The 27,872-nt window shown below is 37.0% G+C and overlaps 1 protein-coding gene across 5 annotated transcripts in view; it reads right to left on the reverse strand.

Moving 5' to 3' along the window:
- Positions 1-16,014: 16,014 nt before the first annotated feature.
- Positions 16,015-27,872, reverse strand: part of SNX13 (sorting nexin 13) — a 141,548-nt gene continuing 129,690 nt past the window's right edge. For all 5 annotated transcript variants that reach the window (XM_047694330.1, XM_047694331.1, XM_047694332.1 and 2 more), the window contains 5 exons: positions 26,821-26,892; positions 24,268-24,413; positions 23,956-24,024; positions 22,162-22,274; positions 16,015-19,542 (listed from right to left, as the gene is read on the reverse strand). In XM_047694330.1, the coding sequence (XP_047550286.1) occupies positions 19,295-19,542; positions 22,162-22,274; positions 23,956-24,024; positions 24,268-24,413; positions 26,821-26,892 (648 nt within the window). In that variant the 3' untranslated portion in view covers positions 16,015-19,294. The remainder of the gene's footprint in view (positions 19,543-22,161; positions 22,275-23,955; positions 24,025-24,267; positions 24,414-26,820; positions 26,893-27,872) is intronic.

The raw sequence follows: 27,872 nt of genomic DNA on the forward strand, positions 1-27,872 counted from the left end.
TCCCCCTCCCCCTTACTTGGCCTTGGGTAATCACACTTCTGATCTCTTTTTCTTTGAGTTTGGATTTTTTTATTGTTTTTTTTTTTTTTTTTTTAGCTTCCACACATAAGAAAACAATTTTGATGAAGCCCAATTCATCAATTTTTTTCCCTTTGGTTCCTTGTGTTTGGGGTACTGCTGCCTAATCCAAGGTCATGAAGATTTACTCCTATGTACTATGGGATTTCAATGAAGATCAACCGAGAAAATGTATACAAATTCTGAATGTGTAATTCTCAACACAAAGTAATTATCATAATTAATATTTTCATTTAGAGAATTCTGGGTCCCTCCTTCTACTCTTACCTTGTTTCTCTGGTTTCTACCCAGCGCTTCTTTCCTGGGTTTTCTTCTCAGTTGTACTAGTTATCTGGTTTTGATTTCATACTCTTCCTGATACATTGCTTCTGGAAACCTCATATAACACTTAATTTGAGTCAGACTCTTGCTTAATCCAGGTTCTAGACTGTCCATGATGGGGCATCAGACAATCGGAAGAGAATCCCCTGGAAAAATCCATTCTAATCACATCTAACATCTACCATTGACTAAACACCGGCTGCGTAGCTTCCTTCTTATATTCTCTTTTCACTGGAATAACTGTGGGCGGGAAGTGTTTGCATCCAGATTTGACAAAAGAGCTAGAGCAGTTTAGGAACTTCTCCAGCATTTCTCAATATAGTAATTGATGAGCTGAGATTTGAACCGACTGTGAAGCCTGTGGTCTTTCTTTCATGCCACCAAAGCTCAATCTTCCAGGGTAACAAGAAATGTTGAAGCAGAATTAGAACTTCCTTCTTTCATTATTAGCTTTAAACAGCATTAAAATATGAACAAGAATGTGCTAAGAGAATATGTCCCAGGACTTGGAAGACATTGAAAAGAACTGAAATCAAGTTCCAAAGACTTACAATATAAATGAGAATGCAAGACACAAGCAAGTAAGGTCCATACCCCAAAGTCAGGTAGGAAGAATGCCTCCATGAAGTCAGCATTTTCCCTCTGAACTGGTGTGTGATGTTTGTGAAGGTTAAACACTGGCTTAACTTTTAAGAAACTTGAGCCTGATCCACATACTTAAGTCATTGTGCTTACAATTCAAATATCCAACCAGGGGACAGTTATCAGTACTTTCTCGAAATGCTGTCTGATTTATAGTAACTAAATAACCCCGTTGACATACACAGTTTACAAGGTTCACTTCTTGTGTTGTACGTTCCATGCGTCTTGACAAACATAAGAACATGTGTCCACTGTAACAGTATGGTGCAGAATTGCTTGAGTGCCCCCAGATCACCTGTAAACCATGTACTGAAGTGAACGTATTAATATTGGTTCACTGGTTTTAACAAATATACCACAAAAATGCATGAAGGTAACAATAACAGAAATAAGGTGGGAGCAGTGTGGAAACTTCCTTTACTCTGCTCAATTTTTCTGTAAATCTAAAAATGTTCTAAAAGATAAAGTCTCTTAATTACCAAAAAAAAAAAAAAAAAAAAAGGAAGGGAGGGAGGAAGGAAGGACGGACTTTGATGGAGTTAAGACTCATTGAGGCAAACCACAAAGACTCAAGTTCAAATCCTGTCAGTAACATTTCCTAACTGGCAGGCTGTGAACTTGCTTTCTCTAGGTTTCAATCTCTTTACATTTAAAGTGCAGAAAATAAAATCTACTTCTAAAAGTGTCCAATTCATTCATTCATTCATTCATTCATTCATTCATTCATTCATTCATTTAAAGTTGCCAGGCACCGCCTGCGGCAGAATCCCCCAGCACGCGTGCGCAAGCAGAGATCCCACGGCATGTCTGCACCCTGACACGCACGCATGCCCGGTGCCCGCCGTGCTGCCTTTCTAAGCAGCTCTTCACCAGAAAGTAAGAAACAGCAAGTAATAGACTTACTCCCTCACCGTGCGATCCCACATTTTCGCTTTAAAATACAGCACCTTTTCCTGAAGCGCTCTCTGCGAGTCCTAAACATAAAACCAGAGGGTTATGAAGCCAGTAACATGTGTATTCTTGCGCACACGAGGATGAACATCTCCGGGGCAGCGATGATGGGCCCCGTATGTCTCCAAATCCTCCACCTACAGAGGAACAGACTGAATCCTCACAACAGTCTCATGCTGCTGATACTACTAACTGCAAACCCACTACACAGATGAGGAAACAGAGGCCCAAAGTCATGTAACTTGAAATTGATGATAGCCCAAACTGGAAACCACAGGCAACTGACTTCACAGACTGTGTACGCTCTTAAACACTGAAATTCTTTTTTTTGTGTGAAAAACCATTTATTTTTATTTACTTATTTAATTTGTTGGAGAGAGACAATAAGAGAGGGCACACAAGCACACAAGCAGGGGTGGGGGGGCAGTGGGAGAGAGAGAAGCAGACTTCCCACTGAGCAGGGAGCCCTACACAGGGCTCAATCCCCGGACCCTGGGATCACAACCTGAGCCAAAGGCAGATGCTTAAGGACTGAGCCAGCCAAGTGCCCCGAAAAATCATTTAAAGCAAAAAATTTGGGAGGGGGAACCCCATACATATGTACATCAACAGGGGACTGACTGGGTGAAGAAATTCCTCAAACCATTAAACACAGTGGTGAAAAAGCATAAAGAAGCTGTCACTGAGCTGAAAGACAAGATATACAATGTGTATAATGTGCTGCCTCTAGTTAAAATTAAATGTTTTTATCAAATTGATTTGGGGGAGAGCTTTGTGCTTCTGGAGTTTAGCCTTCGGTTGTTGGGGATTTCTTCCTCAGTTTGTCATTTGATTTTTTATATACTTCTGGTGTTGTTTTTATCTTCTATACCTGAATTAATTTTTCATTTTATAGTGTTTGCATTTTGAATCATCATTAGAAAGACCTTTCCCATTTCAAGGATCCAAAGAAATACTCCCAGTGTTTTCTTCTGGTGCCTTCGGTCTCTTTTTATATACCAGATTTTCCACCAATTTTCTGTTTATCATGATATATAGGTGGAGGTAAGAATGAACTCACTATTTTCCATTATTAAACTGCCTTCTTTGCTCCTCCGATACGAGGTGGCCTCTTGATCACAAATTGAATTTTCTTATGTATTTTGAACTTTTTCAGGATTATTTTTGTCCCTTTGGGACCATGTTCTTGATTTACAAGGCAGCTAGAGGCTTTGCCTTTGTACTCGAATATTATTTCAGTCCCACAGATAAATTTATGGCCTTTTAATGTACCGTGCCATTGCCAACATCCCTCACTGTCCTGGGGAAGTTACAGAAGCAGCAAATGGTGGTTTACAATGAGGCTTCAGAAGCAGCCGCACCTAGAGAAACACAGTCCCTGTTGATTAAGATACTGTGACACTCCCCTGACGCTATTTTTGAATTCCTAGCATTCCGTCTGCTCCACTCTACAGGTACTCTTTGGAAAAGAGCAGGCATGAGGACTGGGATTAAATTCAAACTGTCTGCAGCCCCTGAGAGAAAGTATACTACCCCTGTCTGTTCACATCTCCTTGGCAATGCGTACAAGTGCAGGACCACAGTCAAACGTTCCAATTCTCTAGACCCAACTTGGTGTGTGCGTCTGCTGTTGGCTTTCAGGATCTGTACGTGTTCTCCAGAAGCCAGGACACCAAGGGCACCTTGACTGGGGCAGCTGGTGAGAATCCCCTAGGGGTTCTTCCGGCCAATGTCACTTTTCACATCACAAAGCTCCTGCATAGGCCACTCTGTGACCCCAGATCCCTTTAATCCTCTAGAAAGCCCTGTTTGGATGGGATAGACTTTCTAAACGTTTTTGAACTTCTCAGACTCCATATCAGACTTCTAGTCTCAAGTTACAAGCACATAGTGGGATAAAGGTAGCAGGAGCGCTGGGCCCCAGGACCTGCGTAGTACTTGGCCAGTGCTCTTGGCTCAGTCTCTGCACTGTGTTAAGCTCCAGGACCTCGTATGAATTTGTGTGTGTGCTTTCTAGGCCTGAACAGCTGGGAGGAAGGGGGCCAGTCACAAGTTAAATTAGGAGGTGTAAAATGCTGTGGGAAGAGAAACCAAGATGGCAAAAACAGGTGCCAAAAGGCATTTGTTCGCAACTCCATCAAAATTTCATTTCTTTGTGTATGATTAACCGCTAAGCCGCATTAGGGAAAAATTTCATGCTTCTCTGACCTTTTGATGTCCCGAAGAGAAAAAGAAGAAACACCTGTTGCTGAAAGATTTTCCAAGAGAGTAGACTCTGTTCTCTAGTAATCTCAAGTGCTCCTCTACTGCACTGTATTTAAAGATTGTGTCCTTTAGAAACCAGCCTCTTCCAGGACTAATTGAACAGTAAAATTGTCCCTTTATTGTAATTTTCCAGTTTATTTTCTGAGGATTATCTCTTCTTAAGCCTGAAGTTTTTTTATTAGACTTCAGGAAGATGCAAACTCACCTCACTATAGTACTGACTGGTTCCTCAGAGTCCAAAGTCTCTCAGTGCCCCTAATGATGATTAATTCTAATGAGGAGAACCAAAGAGCAAAACTCCTAGAGAACAGCCACACGACCCCTTCGCATAGTGAGCCCAGCCTGCAGGGAAACACTGGGTGGCAATACAGTCACTAGTGACGGTCCTGGGGCCCCACTCACATTTGCCAGAGAATATATAAAGCCCTCAGAGTCCCCCTTGAAATGTTCTAGAAGGCATCTCATGTGCTCCTCGTCCTGGTCTTCTTGACTACCTCTAAGCTCTGGCTCATTGTGTCATGCTAGTTAATGTCTTTTTAAAGTAACACATGGCCAGTAAGGCCCTCACTGTCACATCTCTGGGCGAAGATTATAAACCCTGTGCTCCATGCTGAGGGACTGTCTCTCATGCTGGCACCCAGGGTCCTGGCACCTTGTGCTCTCAGGATCCTGGCTTGATTCATTTTTGAGCTGACCTCATTATAGCTTTTACCTTCAAACTCGAAGCAGAAATAGGACTTGACCATCTAGATGCATGACAGACATCCTACTCTTCCCTTAAGACCTACCATTCTTGAACCCTCTGTCCTTAGAAAAGGGTCTAAGAACCTTCCCTCTCAAAAGGCGTCTCAGTTCTTCATGCCAGGTGAGCCCCGCCAGCCTGCTCTACCAGTCCCTTAGGCATGTCTAAGACCCAAGACAAACTTAGGTAGGCTTTCTGATATGAAATTAAAGCAACACTGGCCTAAACAAACTTGGGAAATCTTATTTCTTCATGAAATTGGCATTCTGAATTTATGATCCTGTGGTTGTACATCAGTCTGTATATCCAGATTTCCTTCCAAATTATTAGACAGGGACAAGAATTGATAAGATTAAGCATTCAAGGGGTGCCTGGGTGGCTCAGTGGGTTAAAGCCTCTGCCTTCAGCTCAGTTCATGGTCCTGGGGTCCTGGGATTGAGCCCCACATCGGGCTCTCTGTTTAGCAGGGACCCTGCTTCCCTTCCTCTCTCTCTCTGCCTGCTGCTCTGCCTACTTGTGATCTCTGTCTGTCAAATAAATAAATAAAATCTTAAAAAAAAAAAGAATAAGAATTCAAGGGCACCTGGGTAGCTCAGTCGGTTAAGCGTCCGACACTTGATCTCAGCTTAGGTGTTGATCTCAGGGTTGTGGTTCAAACTCTACATTGGGCTCCATGCTGGGCATGGACCCTACTTAAAAAAAAAAAAAAAAAAAAAAAAAAGTAAAAATTCAAAGGAAATGGTCTGCATCCACAACTGTCACTTCAAAGACACAGGCCTACTAACTGATATGCAACATTAATAATGTCTTTCCTTTCCTGTGTGCAGCCCAGTTTTCCAGGAGTCATCCTCTTCACAGTGTTACATATCCGGGGCTCCCAGATGCATGAATCAGTCAGCCTCATTTGATTAAACCTCATGGGCCATGGGTTTCCTTGTCCTGGCCATTCATCCCCACTGTGATTCACGATTCAGTCTCTTTGCTTTCAAGCTTGGCTTTCCACCCAGTGGCAATTTCTTCATTATGTGAAGGCAAGATGGCAGAGAGATGGAGAGCAACTTGGAATTCTGGCTCAACCCAGTGTTAACAGTGCAACCATGTACAGATCATGTACCTTCCCCTGTAGCTGAGGTGCTGCTGCTATAGAATGGGGATAATAATAATACCTTGTGGGGACTGTTCACGATTACCTGAGACAAGCTATGTTAAGCACTAGCTAAACGCTAACTAGGATTATTACTATTCAGAAAAAGGCATGCCTTTAGTGAATACTGAACAGTCTCATGAATCAAACTCTTAAGGGCCACTCTGAAATGCAGAATTACATGATGTAAAAAGTACCGAGTTATTTCCTATAATTTGTAAACTGGTTCTTGGTAAATTTATCTCCATGACTATAGCTCAATAGAAATAAATGAAATAAATTAAACTCCAGTGGTTGAAGTTCTATCCCTTCATAGCACCAACATGAGAGGATGGCTCTAAGAACCAGCTGAAGGACCAGAATCATTCATTTCTCTGACACATCCTATGACATGCTGCTCTAGCCATATATTTAAAAAAAAAAAAAATCCCCCAAAGCAATTTGTAAGCTCCACAATAACTCAAGAAATAGAAATGGCTCTGCCAAAGAAAGTATAGACATCTTCTACAAAGCCTATCTCCTAACAGGTGCCAAGTCTCAAAAGAAAAATAATTGACTAACAAATGAAGGTTAACAGGAAATAATTCCCAAAAGAATGCCCACAGGAAGAGCCAGGGCCCAGGGCACTGCTGGGCCTTGTCCATGAAGAGCTATGCTTGCCTCTGTTGGGTGGGGGGGTCGCGGTTTACAGGTGCCCTAGATGTGCTCTGTTCTTCAGAGCCCATGGTATGCCAAAGCTTTTCTGGGCAAGTGAGGAGAATTTATCTCGGCTCCCTCTCTGAGCTCCACGCTCTCGCTTACATGAGTCCTAAATAATCGCCCTGTGACACTACGGTTTTACAGAAGTTTTGGGAAGACCTCTCTTTGAGATGCTGCCCTCAGCATTGCTGTTCCTTTCAGATCACTGGGGCAATGTTATCTGAGCAAGTTTCTAATCCAGACTCCCTCTTCCCCTGGGAAACATTCTCTTCCAGAGGGTTTGGAGGGCCTCTCCATACATCCATTATGTACCCGAAATCACATGAATTCAAGAATGAGCAGAGCTGAGGCTCCAGCTGGTCCATGCCTCAGAATGATTTTGTCCATGACAGGGCCACAGAGCTAGTGGGTTAGAGAATGACTAACTTTAGCCATGGAAGTCTTATTCCATTGTCCTTTTTCATTTTCTTCTCCCCTCAGTGAATATTGCCTCAGTCCATGAAATAGTGCAAGTCAATCACAAGTAGGAGCAGTAATGAGGAAGGGACAAGGCTCACTACAGTTAATAAAGGATTGTCTTTCCCCATAATTACTCTTCAGCAGAGGGGATTAATTAATATATTCTTAAAAACTGTTTTCTATGTGCCAACTTCAAACAAGTGTAGTTTTGGTGCAATGTGTGATACTGTTGTAATAGGAACCTAGACCTGGTCTCTAATCCTCATAATATTATTAAGTACTTGACTATAGGTGTCACTTAAATTTTCCTTTGCCTCCTTGGAGGTAACGCTGATCCTTCATATAAATTTTAAGTAAAATGGAAGTTAACTGTCTCCTATACGGACACCCAGGGGATGAATGAGCTTCTGTACAGTATTTCTGTGCTTTAGGACAAGAGCATGAAAATATCTTGATTTCCCTTTCCCAAAGTATGATTTTATTTTTCCTGCTTTGCTTTTCCTTGTAAACTGTATTGGACTGGCATCTGCCATACTAGGGATGCTGGTCATACCTATGACCTCTCTCAGATGTCTTGCCCCTGATGCCTGCTAAGAGGATCGGATGTAGGCAGCCATGCTCGATACCTTAAAGCACTGCCAAAGATGAATGGACCTAAAGAATGGCTCTTGACCAACGCCGACTTCTGATATGGTTTGTCCTAAAGTCTACACCCATTAGGAATGCCCTGAGCTGGATGTTGATTGGATGAATCAATCAAATCCTCTCTCCTGGATTGAACACAAATTAAAAAAAGAATGGGAATAAATCCATAAATGTAGGATACCATCAGTCAAACTAACATATAGGTTAACTGGAGTCCGAGAAAAAGCAAAAGAACAAGAAATAAGAATATATGAAGACAGTTTTCCAAAAATAACGAAATACATAAAACCACAGATCCAAGAAGCTCCGATAAGTGTTGTAAGTAAGCAAGAAAAAAATAAAATAAAATAAAAATGAAATGTATGCACACAGGTATATGCACAAAAATCTAGACACAACACAGTTAAACTGCTCTAAAGCAAAGAAAATAATCTCGAAGGCAAAAAGAAAAAAAATGCAAAATATATAAAAAACAAAGAATTACATCAGACTTCTCACCCAATACCATGCAAGACCAACAACAGAGTGAGGCATTTTAAAAAATCATTAACTGACTTTATTTTTGTTAGTAGTTTTAGATTTACACAATTAAGAAGTAGTACATAGCACTCCATATACCCACCCACACTCCACTTCACCCTTCAAGTCTGCACCCAGTTTTCCCTATTATTAACACATATCTTGCATTAGTGTTAAATAACTGTTACAAATGCTTACTATAATAATTAATGTAGTTACAATTATTACATAATGTACATTATCAATATGTATTAATAATGTAAAGTATGGACTACATGCATGTAGTCCATACTTTACATTAAGGTTAACTCTTTGTGTTGTATTGATCCAAGCCTAATGACATGTATCCACCATTTGTTTTATTAAGAATAGTTTTGCCACCCTAAAAATTCCCTTTGTTTCACCTCCCTTCTTACCTCCCAAACCCCTGACAACCACTGATCTTTTCACAGTCATGGAGCATATTTAAAGTACTGGCAGAGAAAAAAGCACAGTCAACACACAGTACTATGCATAGTGAAAATAACTGTTCAAAAATTGAGGTGAAGTTATGACTTTTGTATACAACAAAAACTGAGAGAACTCAAGGGCAAAAGATGTGTGCCATCACAAATGTTAAATCAAAAAATTTCAGGAGTAAGTTTTATTACTAGATAAAAAGTTGGATTGCACAAATGAAAAGCACTGGAAATGGTAAAAATGAACCTAAGTATAAAAGATATTTTTCCTTGTTTTTAATAAATTTAGGAGATATATGACAAGGTAAAGTAATTAAGAGTTTAATTGTAGGGCTTATAAAATATGTAAAAATAAAATGTATAGCAAAACAACAAGAAAGGAGGAATTAGAAAAATACTATATGATTCCTATAGACTACACAATGTAATATATCATTTTAACACAGTTGTGACAATTTAAAGTTGTATATTTTAAACTTTAAAACATTAATTATCTAGAGAGGTAAGTCTAAAAGTCACTAGGAAAGATCAAATGGATTCACAAAAAATACTCAAACCAAAAGAAGAGGAAAGGGGGAATAGAGAATAAATGGGGAAAAAAATAGAAAACTAGCAAGATAATAAATTTAAATTCAACAATATTAATAATTAAAGTAAATTTAAATGGTTTAAACACCCAGATTAAATGGCAGAGATAAAAATACAAATCAACCAACCAGCAACAAAAGAGTCAACTATGCCTGGTGAACAAGAAACCTCCTAAACAGAAGTCAATACGCTATGGCTCATGGGCTAAGTCTAGCCTGGAGTATGTTGTTTGTTTTCTTTTAAGGCCATCCTTGTTAATATCAAAGTTGACATCAGAACAAAGAATATCAGGAGGGATAAAGAGAAGCATTAGGCAATGATAAGTCGGTCAGTTCATCACATAGACATAAATATCTTAAATATGTACGAACAAAGCTCAATAACATGAAGCAAAACCCAACAGAATTAAAAGGAGACATAGAGTCACAACTGTAACTGGAGATTTCAACACTTCTTTCTCAGTAATTGAAAGACAATGCAGGAAAAGAAAAAAAAAAAAAAACAAAAACAGTAAAGATATAAGCCTGAACACTACAAAGAATTTGATGTAGCCAACAAAGATTGAATATTCTACTACCCTGTAACAACAGAATACACATTTTTTTCAAGCACACATGAAAGAGTCACCAAGATAGGTCACATGCTGGTCACAAAACAAATCCCAGCGAAGTTAAAAAGAACAGAAAGTATATAAAGTGTGTTCTCTAACCTAAATGGAAAGAGACTAGAGAGCAATAGCTCATCTATGGGAAATCCCAAAATGTTTAGAAATTAAATGTACTTCTAAGCAACCTATGGATCAATGAAGGAATCAAATAGAGGTATCTTTTGAACTTAATGAAATAAATAGAAAGCAGTCCCAAATTTATGGGATGCAACTAAAGCATATTTAGAGGGAAATTTATAGTATCAAATGAATATATTAGGAAATCATCTAAGCTTCTACGTTAAGGAACTACAAAAGGAAGAGGAAATAAACTAAAATCAAGAAAAATAAAGATAAAAACATGAAAAAAAATTGAAAGCAGAAAAGCAACAGAGAATATCAATGAAGCCAAAAGTAGTTCTAATAAAATTAATTCAACTCTAGCCAACCTAATTATTAAAACAAGGTCTTAGTACTGTTCTTCTGTTATATGATAACTTATGCATGCTTTTGTTTTTTATCTTGCATCCCAGCAATCTAGACCATTAATTTAGAGAATGACTTTCTACCCCACCTCCTTCAGCAAGCATTTGAGCTTCCTTAGAAAACTAGCAAACTTATCCACTGGATTTTCTTTTTTTACTTTGACTCTGATACTTATTTGGTTAAGTTTATATATTAAGTCCTAGTCTATTTATGCAATCAGGATAGGACCTTCAGTAAATTTAAGAATTTATAACCTAATTTATCAATTACGGAGATAAGCAAAGGTACACAAGTCTACCAGCAAACACATTTGGAAAATATTTCATACTCATGTAGTAAAAGAATTTTATCCAACTCTTGAGCAATCTAGGAAACTCTGGAGGAGTTTAATGCTAGATTTCTTCCCATTTTAGTACATATGTGTATTCAGTTTTTGACACAAAGGTCTTTTTCATATCTTCGTCTCGTTCATTACGGGTTTGTTCTTAAAGAAATAAGAAGGAAAAAAATTAGGGTACTCAACGTCCTTCAGGTTGCATAGAAGTCATGAAGCTCCTGACAAGCCAAAAGTAATCTTTCAATCTGCAGTCCCATTCTATCAAACATGCATAGTCAATGATATGTTACAAGAAAAAAAAAAAGGAAAATTCTAAGTCTCAACTCTTACTGTAACACCAAGTGATATTAATTTTAATTTTTTTAGCTCTTTTTATGCATTCTCCCCTATATGATGGTTAAGCTGTATTTTTAGATATCCCAATGGTATTTTTTTTTAAGATTTTATTTATTTATTTATTTATTTGAGAGAGAGAGAGAGAGAGAGATCACAAGCAGGCAGAGAGGCAGGCAGAGGGAGAGGGGGAAGCAGACTCCCCGCTGAGCAGAGAGCCTGATGTGGGACTCGATTCCAAGACCCTGAGACCATGACCTGAGCCGAAGGCAGAGGCTTAACCCACTGAGCCACCCAGGCGCCCCGCAATAGTACTTCTAAATGATCAATTTTTATGCCCAATTAATTTCCAGAAGTTGAGGCAATGAAGTGGGTGAATGCCAGCCACAAATACAGCATTACAAGCAGACAATTTGTAAAAGACTTTTTCCGTCTCCATTTACAAGCACAAACACACAACTAGCAGGCTCACTTTTACAACTTTTTACAACCTGAACCACAAATAAGGAACAAAACTTACCAATTCCTTGTTAACAGCGTTGTAAGGAGGGAGTTCAGAGACAAGGACTGCAAGAAGCCGCTTTCTTTCCAACAGGCATGAAAACTTTTTCTTGAAACTTTTTTTAGCTTGTAGTACTGTATGAATAAGACAAACAACATGGAGGATTCTACTAGAAGAAGGAACACCTGTGGGCTGGAATGTGCATATCTTAATCCCACAGGTGGGACCAGCTATTGGCCTGACTAAAACCTATTTCTGAAATGCCAGTAAGATATCAAGAATCCTGGGGCACCTGGGTGGCTCAGTAGGTTAAGCCTCTGCCTTCGGCTCAGGTCATAGTCTCAAGGTCCTGGGATCGAGCCCCCTATGGGGCTCTCTACTCAGCGGGGAGCCTGCTTCCCCCCCCCCCCACCTGCCTGCCTCTCTGCCTACTTGTGATCTCTCTCTCCATCAAATAAAGACATAAAAAAAATTAAAAAAAAAAAGACATCAAGAATCCCCAAGACAGGCAGACAAACAAAAAAGACAGATGACTGCTTGATAATCAGATCAAAAAGCAAAAACCAGCTTCCCAACATTGCTTTTATCAATGGAGAAATGAGGCCGCTGTGCACTTAAAACCAGAACTGACTTGACCAAGGCCCAGAAAAATAACCAGAAGAAAGAGAAAACAGTCAGCAGGGGCAGAAGCTCTAATTGTGGAATGAGGTTTATCCCTGAGAGCAAAGTCAGATGAGTCACCTGGGCATCCCAGTGGGGTCCTCACCTGTCAAAGGAAAAGAGCGTCTGGGGAAGGCACTGACTTGCAAAGATTGCAAAGGGAATTTTCAGGTTCTAGAAGGACTAGCTCACAAAATAAAAAGGACAACAGTTATTTGAAAGAAAAAGATCCCACGGTATCCGTGTTAGCAAGAAAATAGCTTGGTCATGGCAATTTTCTCATACAATCGTTCATCTTACATCTTCAAGAAAAACCTCGTTTTTCTAAAACTTTCAGGTTGCAAAATCCCTTTCTTCCCCCTCCCTCCCCTCAACTATGGGATGCTTCCTTAAATGAGACAAGGTTAAATATTTGGTTTTGCTGCAGCTCCCACCCTACTTCCCCTCCTTTTAAGGCAGTTAGGCATTCCCTTCACATTCTCCCTACAAGGCAAGCCACAGATTGGTTACATGTTTGCTTAGAAAGAAAACACACTGTCTTTATGAATGAGCATAAATCAGTGGTTCTCAACTGGTGGCAATCTCTCCCCAGATATCACTGTCTTGTGACATTCTTAGTTATCATAACTGGGGCTGAAGCGTAGTGCTACAGAAATTACCTAATGGGTAGAACCCAAGGGTGCTGCTAACCATCCCATCATGCAGAGGACAGCTCCCACAACATATTATGCAGTCTAAAATGTCAATAGCACTCCTGAGAAGGTACGGCACAGACTAGAATCAGACCACCAAGGTTGAGATTTCATCCTGTGCACTTAACCCGTTGTGAAACTGGATAAAAGACTCAATCACTCTATGCCTGAATTTTCCCATCTAACCACTGGAGAACAGTATCTATACCTCAAAAAGCTGTTTGGAGTATTACTAAATAACGGTTATGGGAATCTTCACTGGAAATACACAAATCTATTCCTCCAGCTCCTTGGATTGCACGATACATCCATATCAATATCACTTGATCTTTTTTCCCTTTTATCTACATCTAAATTCTCCCCGCTGTTTCCACCTCTAGATGTAGAGGCTTCTACATAAGAATAAATCTTACTTTCAGTGCAAATCTCTATTACTACTAGCCATTTCTTGGGATCAAGGTACATAGTTGAGGAAAAGAGTTAACATAGTGGGTAGGACTGCTGTCCTTTAAAAGGCCTCCTTACAAGGTTAGCCCTTGATCTGAAACCCCCTTTGCCCCCTTCCCTCCCACTTTTTTTTTTTTTTACTTAAACATTTTTATGATAATTTAGATGGAGGTTGTTTGTCAGTTAATGTTGGTTCCAATCCTTCAAACTGTTCATATCTGCTTCATAACATTCACTGTACTAACCCTTCTTCAGGTTGGGGTGGGGGGGTGGTGACAGTTTAGTTATGTCCTCAAGATAAAGTCTTAGTGAAAAAAATGAATAAATGTTCTTTAGTTTAAAAAAAAAAAAAGATCTGAGAACTTAATTTCAGAAGCATTCCTACCATTCCCCAAACTGATAAAAAAAAAGGGGGGGGGCTCACTATGCCTAAATTGTTTGTACAAAATGCATGACTTAGGCAGAACACGTGCTTTCCTTTGGAGAGTCCAGAATTTTGGTATATACCAGGCAAAGGATACCTGGAGGACCCCTCCCCACCCCCAACAAAAATCAGTCTTGAAGCAATTCCCCTGGTTGCCAACAGTACACGTGGGGTAGGATTAAGTGCCCTTTGCTTAGGGCAGAATATAAGTGTCTCCTGTAAGGGTCCACTGGGAGTTTAACTTGGAAGCTCAAGAGGTTTCCCTCAGACTTTGCCCCACGAATCCTTCCCCTTTGACCTTGTTTTTTATCTTTTTTTAGCTGTGAGTAGGACTTCAGGCTCTGAGTCTGTTAGCTCTCCTAGTGAATCACCAGGCGGTGGTCCTGCGGACTTCCAATACAAAAATCCTGTTTTTTCTTCCACCTGATGCTATGTAAAAGGTCATTATTTACCCACTTAAAATATCACATTTCATACATTTCTCATACACTATAGATAAATGAGTTAATCTTCATTCTATTAAATTTATTTCTTGTGAAGTACTAGGTTCTCAGCTGCTCCATTTTTTTCTAGGCCAAATGGTTATCTGCCAGTACATATGGGTCAATGTCTGGCACACATTTTAAAAACTGAATAACTGAACTATATGACATTTCTCTCTCCCTTCTGCACTTCCTAGTTAATATCCTCTTAACCACTCTAGCAAGATCCTCAGCAAGTATCTTTCCCACTCCTCATGGGACATACTATATCACCCTTACTGAGTTCATTATTCTGGTATGCGGGTCCAAATTCAATTCTAATATCTGCTATACAGCCATCTGTTAATTTTTCATGTTCTCCTTTTTCTTTCAAAGACTCAACTTTCCATTGGAATGACAGGCTAAAAATAAAACTTCAAATCCCAAATCCATTGTTTTATATTCTATCTAGAGTTTATTCCCTAATTAAAAATGTTTCACCTGGGGCGCCTGGGTGGCTCAGTAGGTTAAGCCGCTGCCTTCGGCTCAGGTCATGATCTCGGGGTCCTGGGATCGAGTCCTGCGTCGGGCTCTCTGCTCAGCAGGGAGCCTGCTTCCCTCTCTCTCTCTCTCTCTCTGCCTGCCTCTCTATTTGTGATTTCTGTCAAGTAAATAAACTCTTAAAAAAAAAAATTTTTAAAAAAATGTTTCACCTATTTTTCCCCCATCTAAGAGTTTTCAAATCATGTTCCTTGGGAACATTATCATCAAGCTATTAATAGGTGTTGATGACAAAAAATTCTGTGGTCTGGGAAGTTAGGTAAACAAAATTAAACAGAACTTACTTATTATAGAACTTTTCAGAAATTTTGATAGTATCATTTGGATTGTAAAGGAATATTTTAGGGTTTGGAATAGTACATAGATTTGCATAAGTTACATAGAAGTATAAAATGACTACTCAGAAACATCTTAAAGGAACCAATATTTTACAGGATGCACTTTGACAAATACTACACCTGTCCATAGTAGGGTAAAAGTACTCACAGCTGAAGTCTGAGAAGTCTATGGATACAAATGCAAGACTGAAAATACTATGACCAACCAGACACAGCCACACTATGAGTACTGAATCTACTGCCTTTAGAACTAAAACATCTAAAATATCAGGCAGACTATGAATTAAAAATAGCATCAAATAAAAACTGTTAATGGACTATTTATTACAGCTCTTTCCCTCTATGGGAAAATGACTTCATAATTTTGTGTGATAGGTAAGTATGAAGTTTCAATAACATTGTGGTCATACATTACTTGCCCCATAAATAGAAAAATTAAATTCAATAAGTTGTCAGTAATCACTCAACAGGTCTTCTATTGATATGGAACTTAAATTGCTTGATTTCTAAAATGAAAAGAAAGGAAAATACATACAGATACTAAAAATAAGACCATTGAGCAAGCACTTTTTAAAGTAATAAGAATACATCACTACTAAATAAATTCAACAAAAGGGTTTGTTAATACTTTATTAGTATTTTCTAATGGACAGAACATAACGCAAACCAAATAAAAATTTTAATCTTCTTTTTAGTTCAATAAAAATAACTGACATTCTGATTGTTGTTTCTTCTTTGTTAAAGGAAAGTATTGATAGAATAGTTAGGCACACAGTTGACATTTACTGTACAATGATATGCACAAGTTATCTTTTAACAACTATAATTCCAAGATGTGCTCTTTATATTTTTCCCTTGTAATACAGGAGCCATGCTCCTATAAGCAAAATTTACTATTAACAAAAGAATTTTACAAGGAGTGACAAAAAAAGACTTTTAAAACAAGTCCTTAAATAAAAGGATGCAGCAACAACGGAATGTAAGTTGTTGGGTTAAGAAGACAGTTTAAACTAGATCTCAAAACATTAAAAATTCATTTATTTTACAATTACTCAAATACACATGCATTAAATGAAAATATTGCACAAAATTAAAATTTTAGACTGTGAAATTTATATTGTTCATTTTTTAAAAATTGATACACTTTCTGGTAGCACTTAACTGATTTTTTCCAAACACCAGCAGCACAAACTTAAACTGAGCTAACAGAAATACTCAAGAAAGTTTTTAATTTTTTTCTTTAAAAAAAATTAAGGCTAACCAAGTGCATCCATTGGTCAATGGCACAATTTTTTCAGCAACTATTCAGAATACCCTAATTAGAGGAAATGCCCAGCTAAGCACTGTATTTAAATCATACAATCAATTTTTAGGTGAATGAACTGTTGTTAGTAGTAACGGTTTCTAAATAGTTTATATGTTACCTGAAAAAATCAGAAAACCCAAACAAAGAATGATTAATTTTGAAGGTTCTTGCCTGAAGGCACCACTGACTTAAAAACACATTCAAAAAATCAAATATCAGAAGACTTAAAGCCTCTTCAGGTATGCATTTATATATGCAATGAATGCATTAAATGTAATAACTTTATTAAACATAGTACACCATACTTGACTTATGAATTAAATATTTTACACACAGCTTAACCAAGTCATTCAAAAAGTATCTCTAATTTTAGCATGACCACGGCTCTCTCTGATGTAAAACACAGATGTGCAGAGAAGATGCACAACTGTTTACATAGACTACCATTTGATATTTCCTGCTTTTGAAATATAAACTCTTTAAACAAAAATTATTTTAAAAACCCATTTACTCATATAGTTTTTGGTATGATTGCAGTTATCTTGCAGGGCTCTGTTATAAAAGTTGCTATTTTGCAGGACCTTTCTTTCCCTGGTTGATGGCCAGCATTCCTCACATTATCTGGAAATGCTTTTCATATGTACACACTAGGCTCTTAAATGAATTCTTGTTTACTCTTAGACTTATTTATGTCAAAAATATACTTGAAATGGGCAAGGGTATATTTGAAAATCATTGCAGTTATGGCCATGCTGATGCTTCCTACAGACGTTTCACAAATCCTCACCTTTATAGCCTGGGGCTTGGGGAGGGACCATGGCAGGGAGACACACTGGAAAGAAAAAATATTACTTCTTCCACCAGAGTCAATAAGGATATTTTCTCATTTGCAGGTTGCAATGAAATCATGGGGTTTCATTTTTGTAATTCTTTAGACATGCAACATGTACTGAAAGGCGCATACTCTGAGTATGCACAACAGCATTATTAATAAATATGATTCTTACTATAAAGCTTTAAAGGAAGGCTTTATTCTGTTATGAGGCTTCACTTTCTAAGCAGGATCTCAGTGAAAACAAGACAGTAACATCTTGTTCCAATCTTAAAGCTCCCAAATAACTGGGATACCTATCCTCTGTCCCTTTATCTTAAGCACCCAGACGTTCTTTTAATACCAGGGTCTTGGCTCAGTGGTCTGATAAGTAGCTTCACTATTTTAAGGTTGTAGTGTTAAATATTTTTAAAACAAAAAATGCTGACATACTCAAACCCTTAGTCACTGTAGTATTTAAAACTATGCAGAAATCCTGCATACAAGGGATATGAAGACTTCCAAGATGGACAAACAGAGAATGAGAAAACTATAAGAAATGCAGAGGCTCCAGAACTGGAAAAGGTAATTTGTTGTTGTTGGTATAAAATTATTTCAGGGACTTAAATGTATACATCCAGGGGTTTTGCCAACTTTATTTAGTAGAATTTTACATTATGCAAAATATAAATAAAAGCATATTTTAAAAAATATTATAGTTCTGTTTTCATTATTTATTTTCATATATATACACAGTAATAGAGTTAGGAATTTGTCTGTTTACATATGACTAATAAGCTCATTTAATCCTTTGATTTGCTACTTTTGCAATCACCTAAGGTATGTCTAGATCACACAATTTAAAATGGTCACATTGCAACTTTCAATAGTGCTGTTTTAAAATTTCCATGTTTTTAAAATAACAGAATGTATTTGGCAGTTCTTTCGAGATTATACTCCCTACTGTATAATCAGTAATCTCTTAAAGATAAAGAAAACAGTAATAATTTTGAAACTTAAGTGAGATCGCCACTATACGCTTCTTTTTGCACACAGAATACCAAAAGAAAACTTATGATTGAGTACCATAAGAGCAAAATAGAGCCCAAAGCATGTACGAATCAATTAAAATTTGTTTTCTACGAATGAATAACAAATCCAATCAAATTCTGTTTTTGATTGGTTTTATTTTATGTCACAAAACTGTAATTAGGATAAAAGGTTACTTCATACTTTAAGGGCATCTTGTCACTTTCCCCAGACCTGATGCAGATGTTCCAAAGATCGTTCACCTGGCTAATCCACATTATATCAAAATTCTGATAAAGATCTATAAAATTATTATGCAAAAAAAAAAAAAAATCCCTCCAAATCATACATTGCTCAGTCTCCCAAACAAATTAGTCAGTTTATCTGTGAACCACTGTTTTGTGCTTTCCTCAGCTCTCACGTATACACTCTGGCACTTTGTCATTGCTGGAGAATGCTGATTAGTTTGAAATGGAAGAGACCAACATCATTCTTGCTTGAGAAGGGGGCAGTATCATCTCAATGTTGCAAAGATATGCACCAAATCATTTGAGACCCAGAAATCTCTCTTGGTAGTGGCTGGATTATAGAAGAAGATGAGAAGAACCACAGTCTAATGGATGTATTAATAATCTATTTTGAGACAGTAAGAGACTGGTGCAACATGACCGTGTATGAGTTAAGCCCCAGAAGATCTGTCCATGTTATTAGTCCTGGACAAAATGAACACCAGCTTCAGAGACTGGAGTGTCACCTTTTCTGTAAAGAAGGCGCTTGAGCAGTTTGAAGTTTCTGTTTATATTTCTGTATCTGCTTTGACCGTGAATGCAGTTTGTTGAAAAGTTCACGAAATTTATACTGTGGAAATAAGGTTTCCAAAAAGCCTTCCAAGAAGACATAAACCATTCTCCTGTTTAACTGGTCGTGCTGAAACATTTCAAAGACGCGCAGAATACCCTTCCGTGTTGTCTCGGCCCCGATAATGTGCTTCAGCTCATCTAAATGAAGAGGGGCGGATAAATATCATTCATTACTCATATAAAGGAAACACAAGGCCTAAACTATGCTCTAAGTTTAAAGTATGGGAAGTACACAGCAGGGGAGCAAACAGGAGATACTCAGTTCATGTGTCTCACCTATGCATTCTAACTGAGATTAATATGTCCATGTCTGCATGCATCCCTCCACTTAATGTAGTAACAGATACTGGGGATGAGCTAGCACAGGAAAAAGAAGCAGGATCTAGACTCTGACACCCCAAATTAGAGTTACAATCCTGTCCCCTAATACCTATATGGTATTGACCCATCCTGAGTTTGTTTCCTTATCTGTAAAATGGGGATTTATAATAACCAAGTCCCTATAACTAAGAATTTGGAGAGCTTTAATGAACAAATGTGAAAAGGAATCTGCAAAGGCTAAAACATTATACAAATAGTCTTATGTGTCTAAGGCTCAGTGAGAAATACTGTAAGGAAATGATGTATGAAAGGTGACTAATGATCTCAAAAAGCTTGCAATAGTAACAGTGCCACTCAAACACCCCAAGTATAAAGATGTTTAGAGAGGAGAATTCCACATGGTATATAATCAAGACAGGTTCCCTTCAAGGAAGAGATGAATGAAGGAGACTTTGCTACCTAGGCAGGAGTTTGACAGGCACCAACAGATGACAGATGTGCTTTGGGGGAGAGAACAACAAGCAAATGAGAACTAGTGGGAAAAACAAAGCAGGTTCAAAATAGGGGGCACTAGAAATTGGCTTTAAATTTTAAGATTCTTTTAAAAGAAAGTAGAGAGAAGAATGGAAACAAGTGCTATGGCTATCAGAGTGAGCCCAAGTGTGGAGTTTACTCCTAGGTGACATGAAGTTGTTACAGATCTTTGAATAGGCGAACATGCAGGACTATCCTTAATTATTTATAATCAGGGCTCCACCAGCAGTAGATACTATTTAACTGCTTTTAAAAGAAACATGTGGGGTGCCTGGGTGGCTCAGTGGGTTAAAGCCTCTGCCTTCGGCTCAAGTCATAATCCCAGGATCCTGGGATCGAGCCCCCCATCAGGCTCTCTGCTTAGCAGGGAGCCTGCTTCCCCCTCTCTCTCTGCCTGCCTCTCTGCCTACTTGTGATCTCTGTCTCTCAAATAAATAAATAAAATCTTAAAAAAAAAAAACAAACCCCAAAACACGCAACTTCCAAAAGATTTGTTTCTACCTAGGAGTACTATGTTAATTTAAAGCAAATGGTTTATGAATTTACTCAAAGCAGGAAAGGGATTATGCATATATAAACATATATACCTTTATATTTAGCCTCATTTCCTTTAAGTCTTCATACAAGTGTCCCCTTCTCACACAACTACACCTCACCCGATACCTCCCTCTTCCTGCAAAAGCTAACATACTGACCTTTATTTATTTGTCTGCCTTCTGTCTGTGTTTCCCTAATAGAATGTAAGCTCCAAGAAGGCAAAGATTAGTGCAAAGAAAGTGTCCTGCACATGACACACTCTCAGTAAATATTTACTGAATAAATGCATTAGTTTCTTTCAGCTATGTAAATCAGTCTACAGCACCATCTGGTTTATGCTAACAGTATATTAAATAATACTTAATCTTAAGTTGCCATTTATTTTTATTTTTCTAAAATGATATTTCTATGATTTTTTTCTCCAAATGCAGTAGTATAGTCTGTAGGACAGAACTGATAGCCATGAGACAAATTCCCAACTTAACTGACAGAAGAGAGATTTTAAAATCTATGAGGAAAATAGAGTTCTAAGAAAAAATTATAGGAAAAGAAATAGATACTAAATGACATTAATGAACTTCCTAAATATTCCTTTTCTACTATATATTCATAATTAAAATGTGGAAAAGAGATATCTAAGTATTTTCAAAGATATTCATAACTAAAGAAGGGACCAAAAAACTACCCAGTCACCCAAAATTGCTTTTCATATTATAGAGGACCTCTTATTGAGAGAAGTTGAAAGGGGGACACAAAGTGAGTCTAAGATAGCAGTCTCCTCAAGAAATAATTCAAATTAGACCAAAAGAATGCCACCTAAGTGTATTTTCTTTGGAATCATGTCTCAATTGAGATTAATAATGGACCAATTAGTTGTTTCTACATAAAGGGATTCTTTGAAAGAGTATGTTCTCTGAAGTAGAACAAATATACTTCCTAAAAACCTGACACTTCCTTGTTCTTTTATTCTTCTGTCACATATTTTATCATCAACTTTATTCTCAAAATGGTTCAAGGTAGCAAATGAAGTGGTTAAAAGCACCACTTTCTTTTCATGATTGAAAGCAATGGCTTTCAAGTAGCTCAGCATGGAGCAGAAGCCCAACAGTCACTTCCTAGCTTGAAACTTGGGGTAGCTTACTTAACCTCTTTGAGCTTCTATTTGCTCACATACAAAGCTGTCATGTTAACAGCGCGTAAGTTCTTAATACTGTTATGAGAAATGCGTAGCAACAGTGCCTGATACATGGTAAGCCATTAAATGGTAATTACTAAAATCAGTAGGCAGCTAAACCAGCATGCTCAATGCCAAAAATTCTGAAGAACTACAAAGTAATAAGATTTTTACCAAACCTGTTCACTCACCTGGCATAATGGAAAGTAATTTAGTTTTTCCTGCAACTCTTGTTCTCATTCGAATAGCTTTATCTCTGCATGGAACAGTCTCTGCTAAAATGCCATTTGGCCAAAAGGCATCTCTATTTAAGAAAATTAAATAAATTTTGTAAAAATTTACATTTTCTAATGACGTAAGTCAGTAAAATTGTTCCAATTTTCTATAGAAAACACAAATGCAAATAGAAAGCGGAAACATTTCTGAAATTTTATAGAGGTATGACATTCAACAGAGTAACTAAGAGCAGGATTCAATTTTAGGTATGAAAGGATATACACAATAAAAGTAACAGATGAATTCTGCCCTGGAATACCTTACAAACACTAACAAATGAACAAGATAGCACAATGGCATATATAGATGATTACATCACAGCCATTTAAACTCAAGTATGCCTCTGATCTCAACGAGATTGAACATCTGATCCAAATACAACCCAAAATATCCTGAATTTGGATATCTTAGAGTTAATCTTCCTCAGTTCCCTTATAATTAAGCCAATACAAAACAAATCCTGCACCCGCAACTTCCAATTAGACTGATTACAACATTCCTCTCACATATATATCCTATTCTCCTGCACTCGCACAGCTTGCTTGATTCCAGTTCTCCAATTCACAGGGCAAAGGCAAGAACAGAAACACTAAGATTCCACCTGGGGATTTGGTCTGAGGGAGAGAGACTTCCCAGAGCAGTTGTTCTTAACTTTGACTGAACATTAGAAAAACCTGGGAGTTTTAAAAAATCTTCATGTTCAGGCCTTCTACTGATTAAGTCAGACTGTTGGGATGGGACCCAAGCATCAGTACTTTTTAAAGCTCCCCAAGTGATTCCAACATGCAGCCAAGACTGAGAATCACTACTCCACAGTAAACCAAACATCATTCACCGGCCCTGAAATAGAATGTACATGCCAGGACAGGTGGTCTGACTTTTGGCAATCGTACTGCATAATGGAGAGAAACTCAGCTTCAGATTAGAGAAAACTGTTGTTCCTCACTTTCCAGCATGTGAGGTTTTGCTGGACAAGCCACTCAACTTCTCAATCCTCAGTTTCCACATAACAAAATGGAGACCAATCCCTATCTTATAAAATAGGGTAAAATCAGAAAGTATGCATAAAGTAGCTGGCACAGTGACAAGCAAATAATGTTCAATATTGATAGCTCCTTTCTTGCTTCTGTTACTTCAAAGTACATGATGCCATGAATACTTAAGCCTTGCTTATCTTTCACTTTTAGAAAAGAGGTTTATTTCTTGACTATGCTGTGCTTTCCTTGAAGGGACTGCATTTTATCTCAGTCCCTGGTGATTGGCAAAATACTATGCACAGAGAAGGGGTTCAGAATATTTTTGTAGGATGAACAAATGAATTGGAGTATCACTGCTCTTAATTTGTATTCTTTTCAGAGGTTCAAACAGTTATAATAATTAGTCCATAGGCAGAGACATATTTAATTTTCATTTAAAATCAAGGATTTCAATAACTTTAAAGCCACATTACTGTAGTAAAATGTAAACAACATCTTAAAGATTATACTTTTATACTTTTCTATTCGGGTTTTAAAGAAAAAAAGATCAAAACGTCCATGGAACAAATGTTTTTTGTAATTCTTACAATTCTTACAGGTCTTTTTGCTCATCAACGATGATTCAAACCAATTTTACGGTCAGGAAGAAAAGAAAAGCAGTCAAGGTTAATTAATGATAACAATGCTAAACTCTGTACTACCTGAAAGAAGTGACTGTGTCTTAAGATATACCTGAAACGTTTCACTAAGTCGGCTACTTGCTCAGGTGAGGTCATCCAATCAACATGGTCAACTATTTTTCTGAAAGTAAAGAAATTTAAATAAGTAGGGTCAAAATTTTAGAAGGTGTGTAAAATAAGCACTCCTTTCATGAAGGAACTTAATCTGTATGCAAATTATCTGTAAAAGCAACAGACTGTTTTAATGGTCGTAAAAGGCCCAGAGAAGAAAATTCTCCTATAAAAGTTGAACAATCTACTTCTAGAAGGAAACGTTTAAAAGCTAAGCAAGAACAGCTCTAAGGGATGAAAAAAGAATTGGTACCTATTAATAGTATCACCATATGTGGCTCTAATAAGCTGTTGAAGTAGGTTTTTGATATTCCTTCGCAACCACTGATTTCTCTCTTTTAAGTCGAATACTTCATCCATAAGAAGCAGCATTACCCTAAGTGGAATATTGTCATCCACCTGAAAAAGTATGGAAAGAAATGAAATTACATTTGAGTTATTCATCTACTATGAGTGGCTTTCACAAAATGATTAGTACTCAATTTCAGAGATCAGAGAACAAATTATACTATAGTCTTCATAACCTAACATTCCATTCTAATTTTAAAAACATATGTTTTTAACAGTCATTCTGCAAGAATGCAGAATTTCACAACCCACACAGTTCCAAAGTAGTAGTGAAAAAACTTCTCAAAGTGGATCTATGATGTCTTAGGAAAAAATAATTTGGCTCTTTTACTTTTAGTAGAGTCTGTACTGCTTTGATAAGGCAAATGCTGGCCCCCTTTGCTGATTTTCTGGAGCATCTTTTTGAAAAGAACAAAATATTCTCAACATTTCTCCTTACTTAATAGAACAAAACACAATCTACATAGAATAACATGTTTTGCTTGGTTACTGCATTGTACATACTCAGGTATTTTCAGAAAAAAAGAAGCTAAAATAAAATCCAGTATATAGCTAAGTTATTACAAAGGGGATATTTTACTATACTTTTAAAAATTTCCTTTAACTTTTAACAAGTAAAAATGTGTACACTTTTATATGGGAATATTCAATTAATAATATAAAAAAATAAGATAAAAGATGACTAAAAAAAGTAAAGACAACTAGAAAGCTTTGATGTAAAAAATATATATATATAAAGCAAAACAGATTTAGAAATACAGTAAAACTGCATATAATTGCCAGTAATTTTATAATTCTTTCATCAAATAAGATATTCTTTCCAATCATTTCTTCATCCATGTTGTAATTTAAATCTTGAGAAAACAGCATGAGTTCTTTATTTTTCATTGTCATACTGTAAACTGATTTTCTTAGTGTACCTTCCCTTTCACATATTGAAAACTCACACCTAAACCAAACAAGGAGTGGCTGGGGTTGGTGAGGGGTCTGGCACGGCAGGGCACAGATCAAGTTCCCTCCAGAGGCAAAATAAATACTGCTCAATTTTATGACCAAGTATATTCATTAGTTTGGTGTAACACAATAATTATGATGTTATGGATGTTATACCAGCATAACTCATAATAAAACATTCTAAAATATTCCTTAAAAAGGAAATAAAATATTATCTTTATTTAATAGTTTATTATAAGAAAGTCAAAGAAAAACTGAAGAGAGATAATTATAACTTTAAAAAAACCTGTCTAATAGAACAGTATACAAAGCCCAGACCCAAATATGATAATCTAATTTGTGACAAGGGAGAAACAGTACACTTGGGAAAAGAGGGCCTTCTCAGTAAATAGTGCTTGGGTCAACTGCCTTCACTCCATACACAAAAATCAATCCTAGATGAATGGAAAATCCAAATTTCGGCAAAATAAAGAAGATTTTTAAAGAAAATCACAGGTGATCTTTGTGACCTTGTAGTAGGCACAGATTATATATATACTTTGCACAAAAGCACACCAACTAGAAGATATTCACAATGCACAAATACTTTTATCTGACAAAGAACCACTATTCAGATTATATAAAAGCACTCTTGTTAATTAAAAAAGACAAAGACAGCCAAGCCAACAGAAAAATAGAGGAAAGAGCTAGAGACACAAGACAAGACACCCAATGGCCGACAAACATATGCAAAGAGGTTCAACATTTCCACAGTCATCAGAGAAAAGGAAATCCACATGAGATACAACCAGACTGGCTAAAATTTAAAAGACATAACATATTAACTATTGGCAGGCTATGGAGCATTGAAATTCTCATGCATTGCTGGCAGCAGTGTAAGCAGCACAAACACTTTGGAAAACTATTTGATAGTACCTCTTAAAACTGAATTTATGAAGAATACCTTCTAACCAAGAAATTCCATTCCTGGGTACAGACCCAACAGAAACGTATACTTAATTTTTTAATCAAAAGACATGTACCAGAATCACAGTACTATTCATATTAAAACTAATAAATTATACTATATTTACAAAACAGAATACTGTAAGTCCACAAGAATGAAGAAACTACAATCACACAAAACAACATGGAAAAATATCACAATGTTCAGCAAAAAAAAAAAAAAAAAAAGCCAGATTTAAAGGAATACATACCTTACAGTTTGATTTATATAAAGTATAAAAGCAGGGTAGAAGTCAGGATAGTGATTATCCTTGGTAGGGGAGAGGATAGTGACAGGAAGAGAGCATTAGGGGCTTTCTGGGGTATTGGTTACATTCTGTTTCTTGCTACGAGTGCTGATTACATGGACACTTTGTAAGAATTCATCAAACTTAACACATATATACACATAGGTATATAATAATAGGTATACATATTATACTTCATTAAACAGTTAAAAAGCTCTACCAAGTATGATTTCAATTGCAGTTGAATACTACCAAAAACAAAATTAACTCACAGTATCGTCAAGCTGAGCTGAGACCCGACAATGTTCAGGATCTGAGTCAGTCTTCGGAATTAAAGGAGGCACCTAACGTTTAAAAAAAAAAACAAAAACAAAAACAGAACAAAATAAACACACTATAGCAGACAGTGAAAGAACACAATACAATAATAAATCAAAATGAATAAAAAGCATGATAGCATTTAATTTGATGTTTAGAATGACATAAAGTTTATATATATTAAAAAGTATTAACAATCTACAATTAGAAACCCAATGTTAAAGTGTGATTACCTCATTACCAAAAGATTTTTTTTCCTTAAAAAAAATGGACTTTTGAGTTGGAAGGGGAGATTACTTAGTCAAACCCCTATACTTTTTAGAAGAACTTAAATCTAAGAAAAGTTAAATGATTTAAAAACCAAAAGATAGTAGCACAGCCAGAGAACAGAATTCCAGTCTTCTTTATTTTACCATAAGGAGCTTGACAGTAAGTTAATATACTTGAGATACTAATTAACCTGTTTTAGATAATGTAAGTTATGAGGAAAATGGAGAGACCAGTGTTAGCTGATAATCATATGAAAGCATAGCAGCGACCATCAAGATCACCTATTATAACCCCGTCATGTTGCTGTTAAGGCAAAAGGAACCGGGAAAAGCTCAGCGGCTTCTGTACAAAGTCATATGAATGGTTATCGGCAGAACTGGCATATTGCAAAATCCTCACTTTCAGTGTTAATGTACTCCCCATGATTAGAATCAGAGAAAGAATGAGAATAAGTAGAGAAGTATGGATTATACACACATTATTTTAGGAGTTGTCTATTATGGAAATTCTGTGTGTGTGTATTTTTATATATTTATATTATGTTATATATGCAACTTATATTCAATATATATACACACACACACACACACACACACACATATTACATTTCCTCTTCAAACATGGCCTAACATAGAAAACTCTAACAGTACAGGCTTTCTTTTATAGTCTTGATTATAATTTTAAACAAGTAGGTCAAAATTATAAAAAATATAAATCAGAAAGTAACAAACTACTT

Source organism: Lutra lutra, chromosome 11 (genome assembly GCF_902655055.1).
Source record: "Lutra lutra chromosome 11, mLutLut1.2, whole genome shotgun sequence".
Lineage (NCBI taxonomy): Eukaryota > Metazoa > Chordata > Mammalia > Carnivora > Mustelidae > Lutra > Lutra lutra.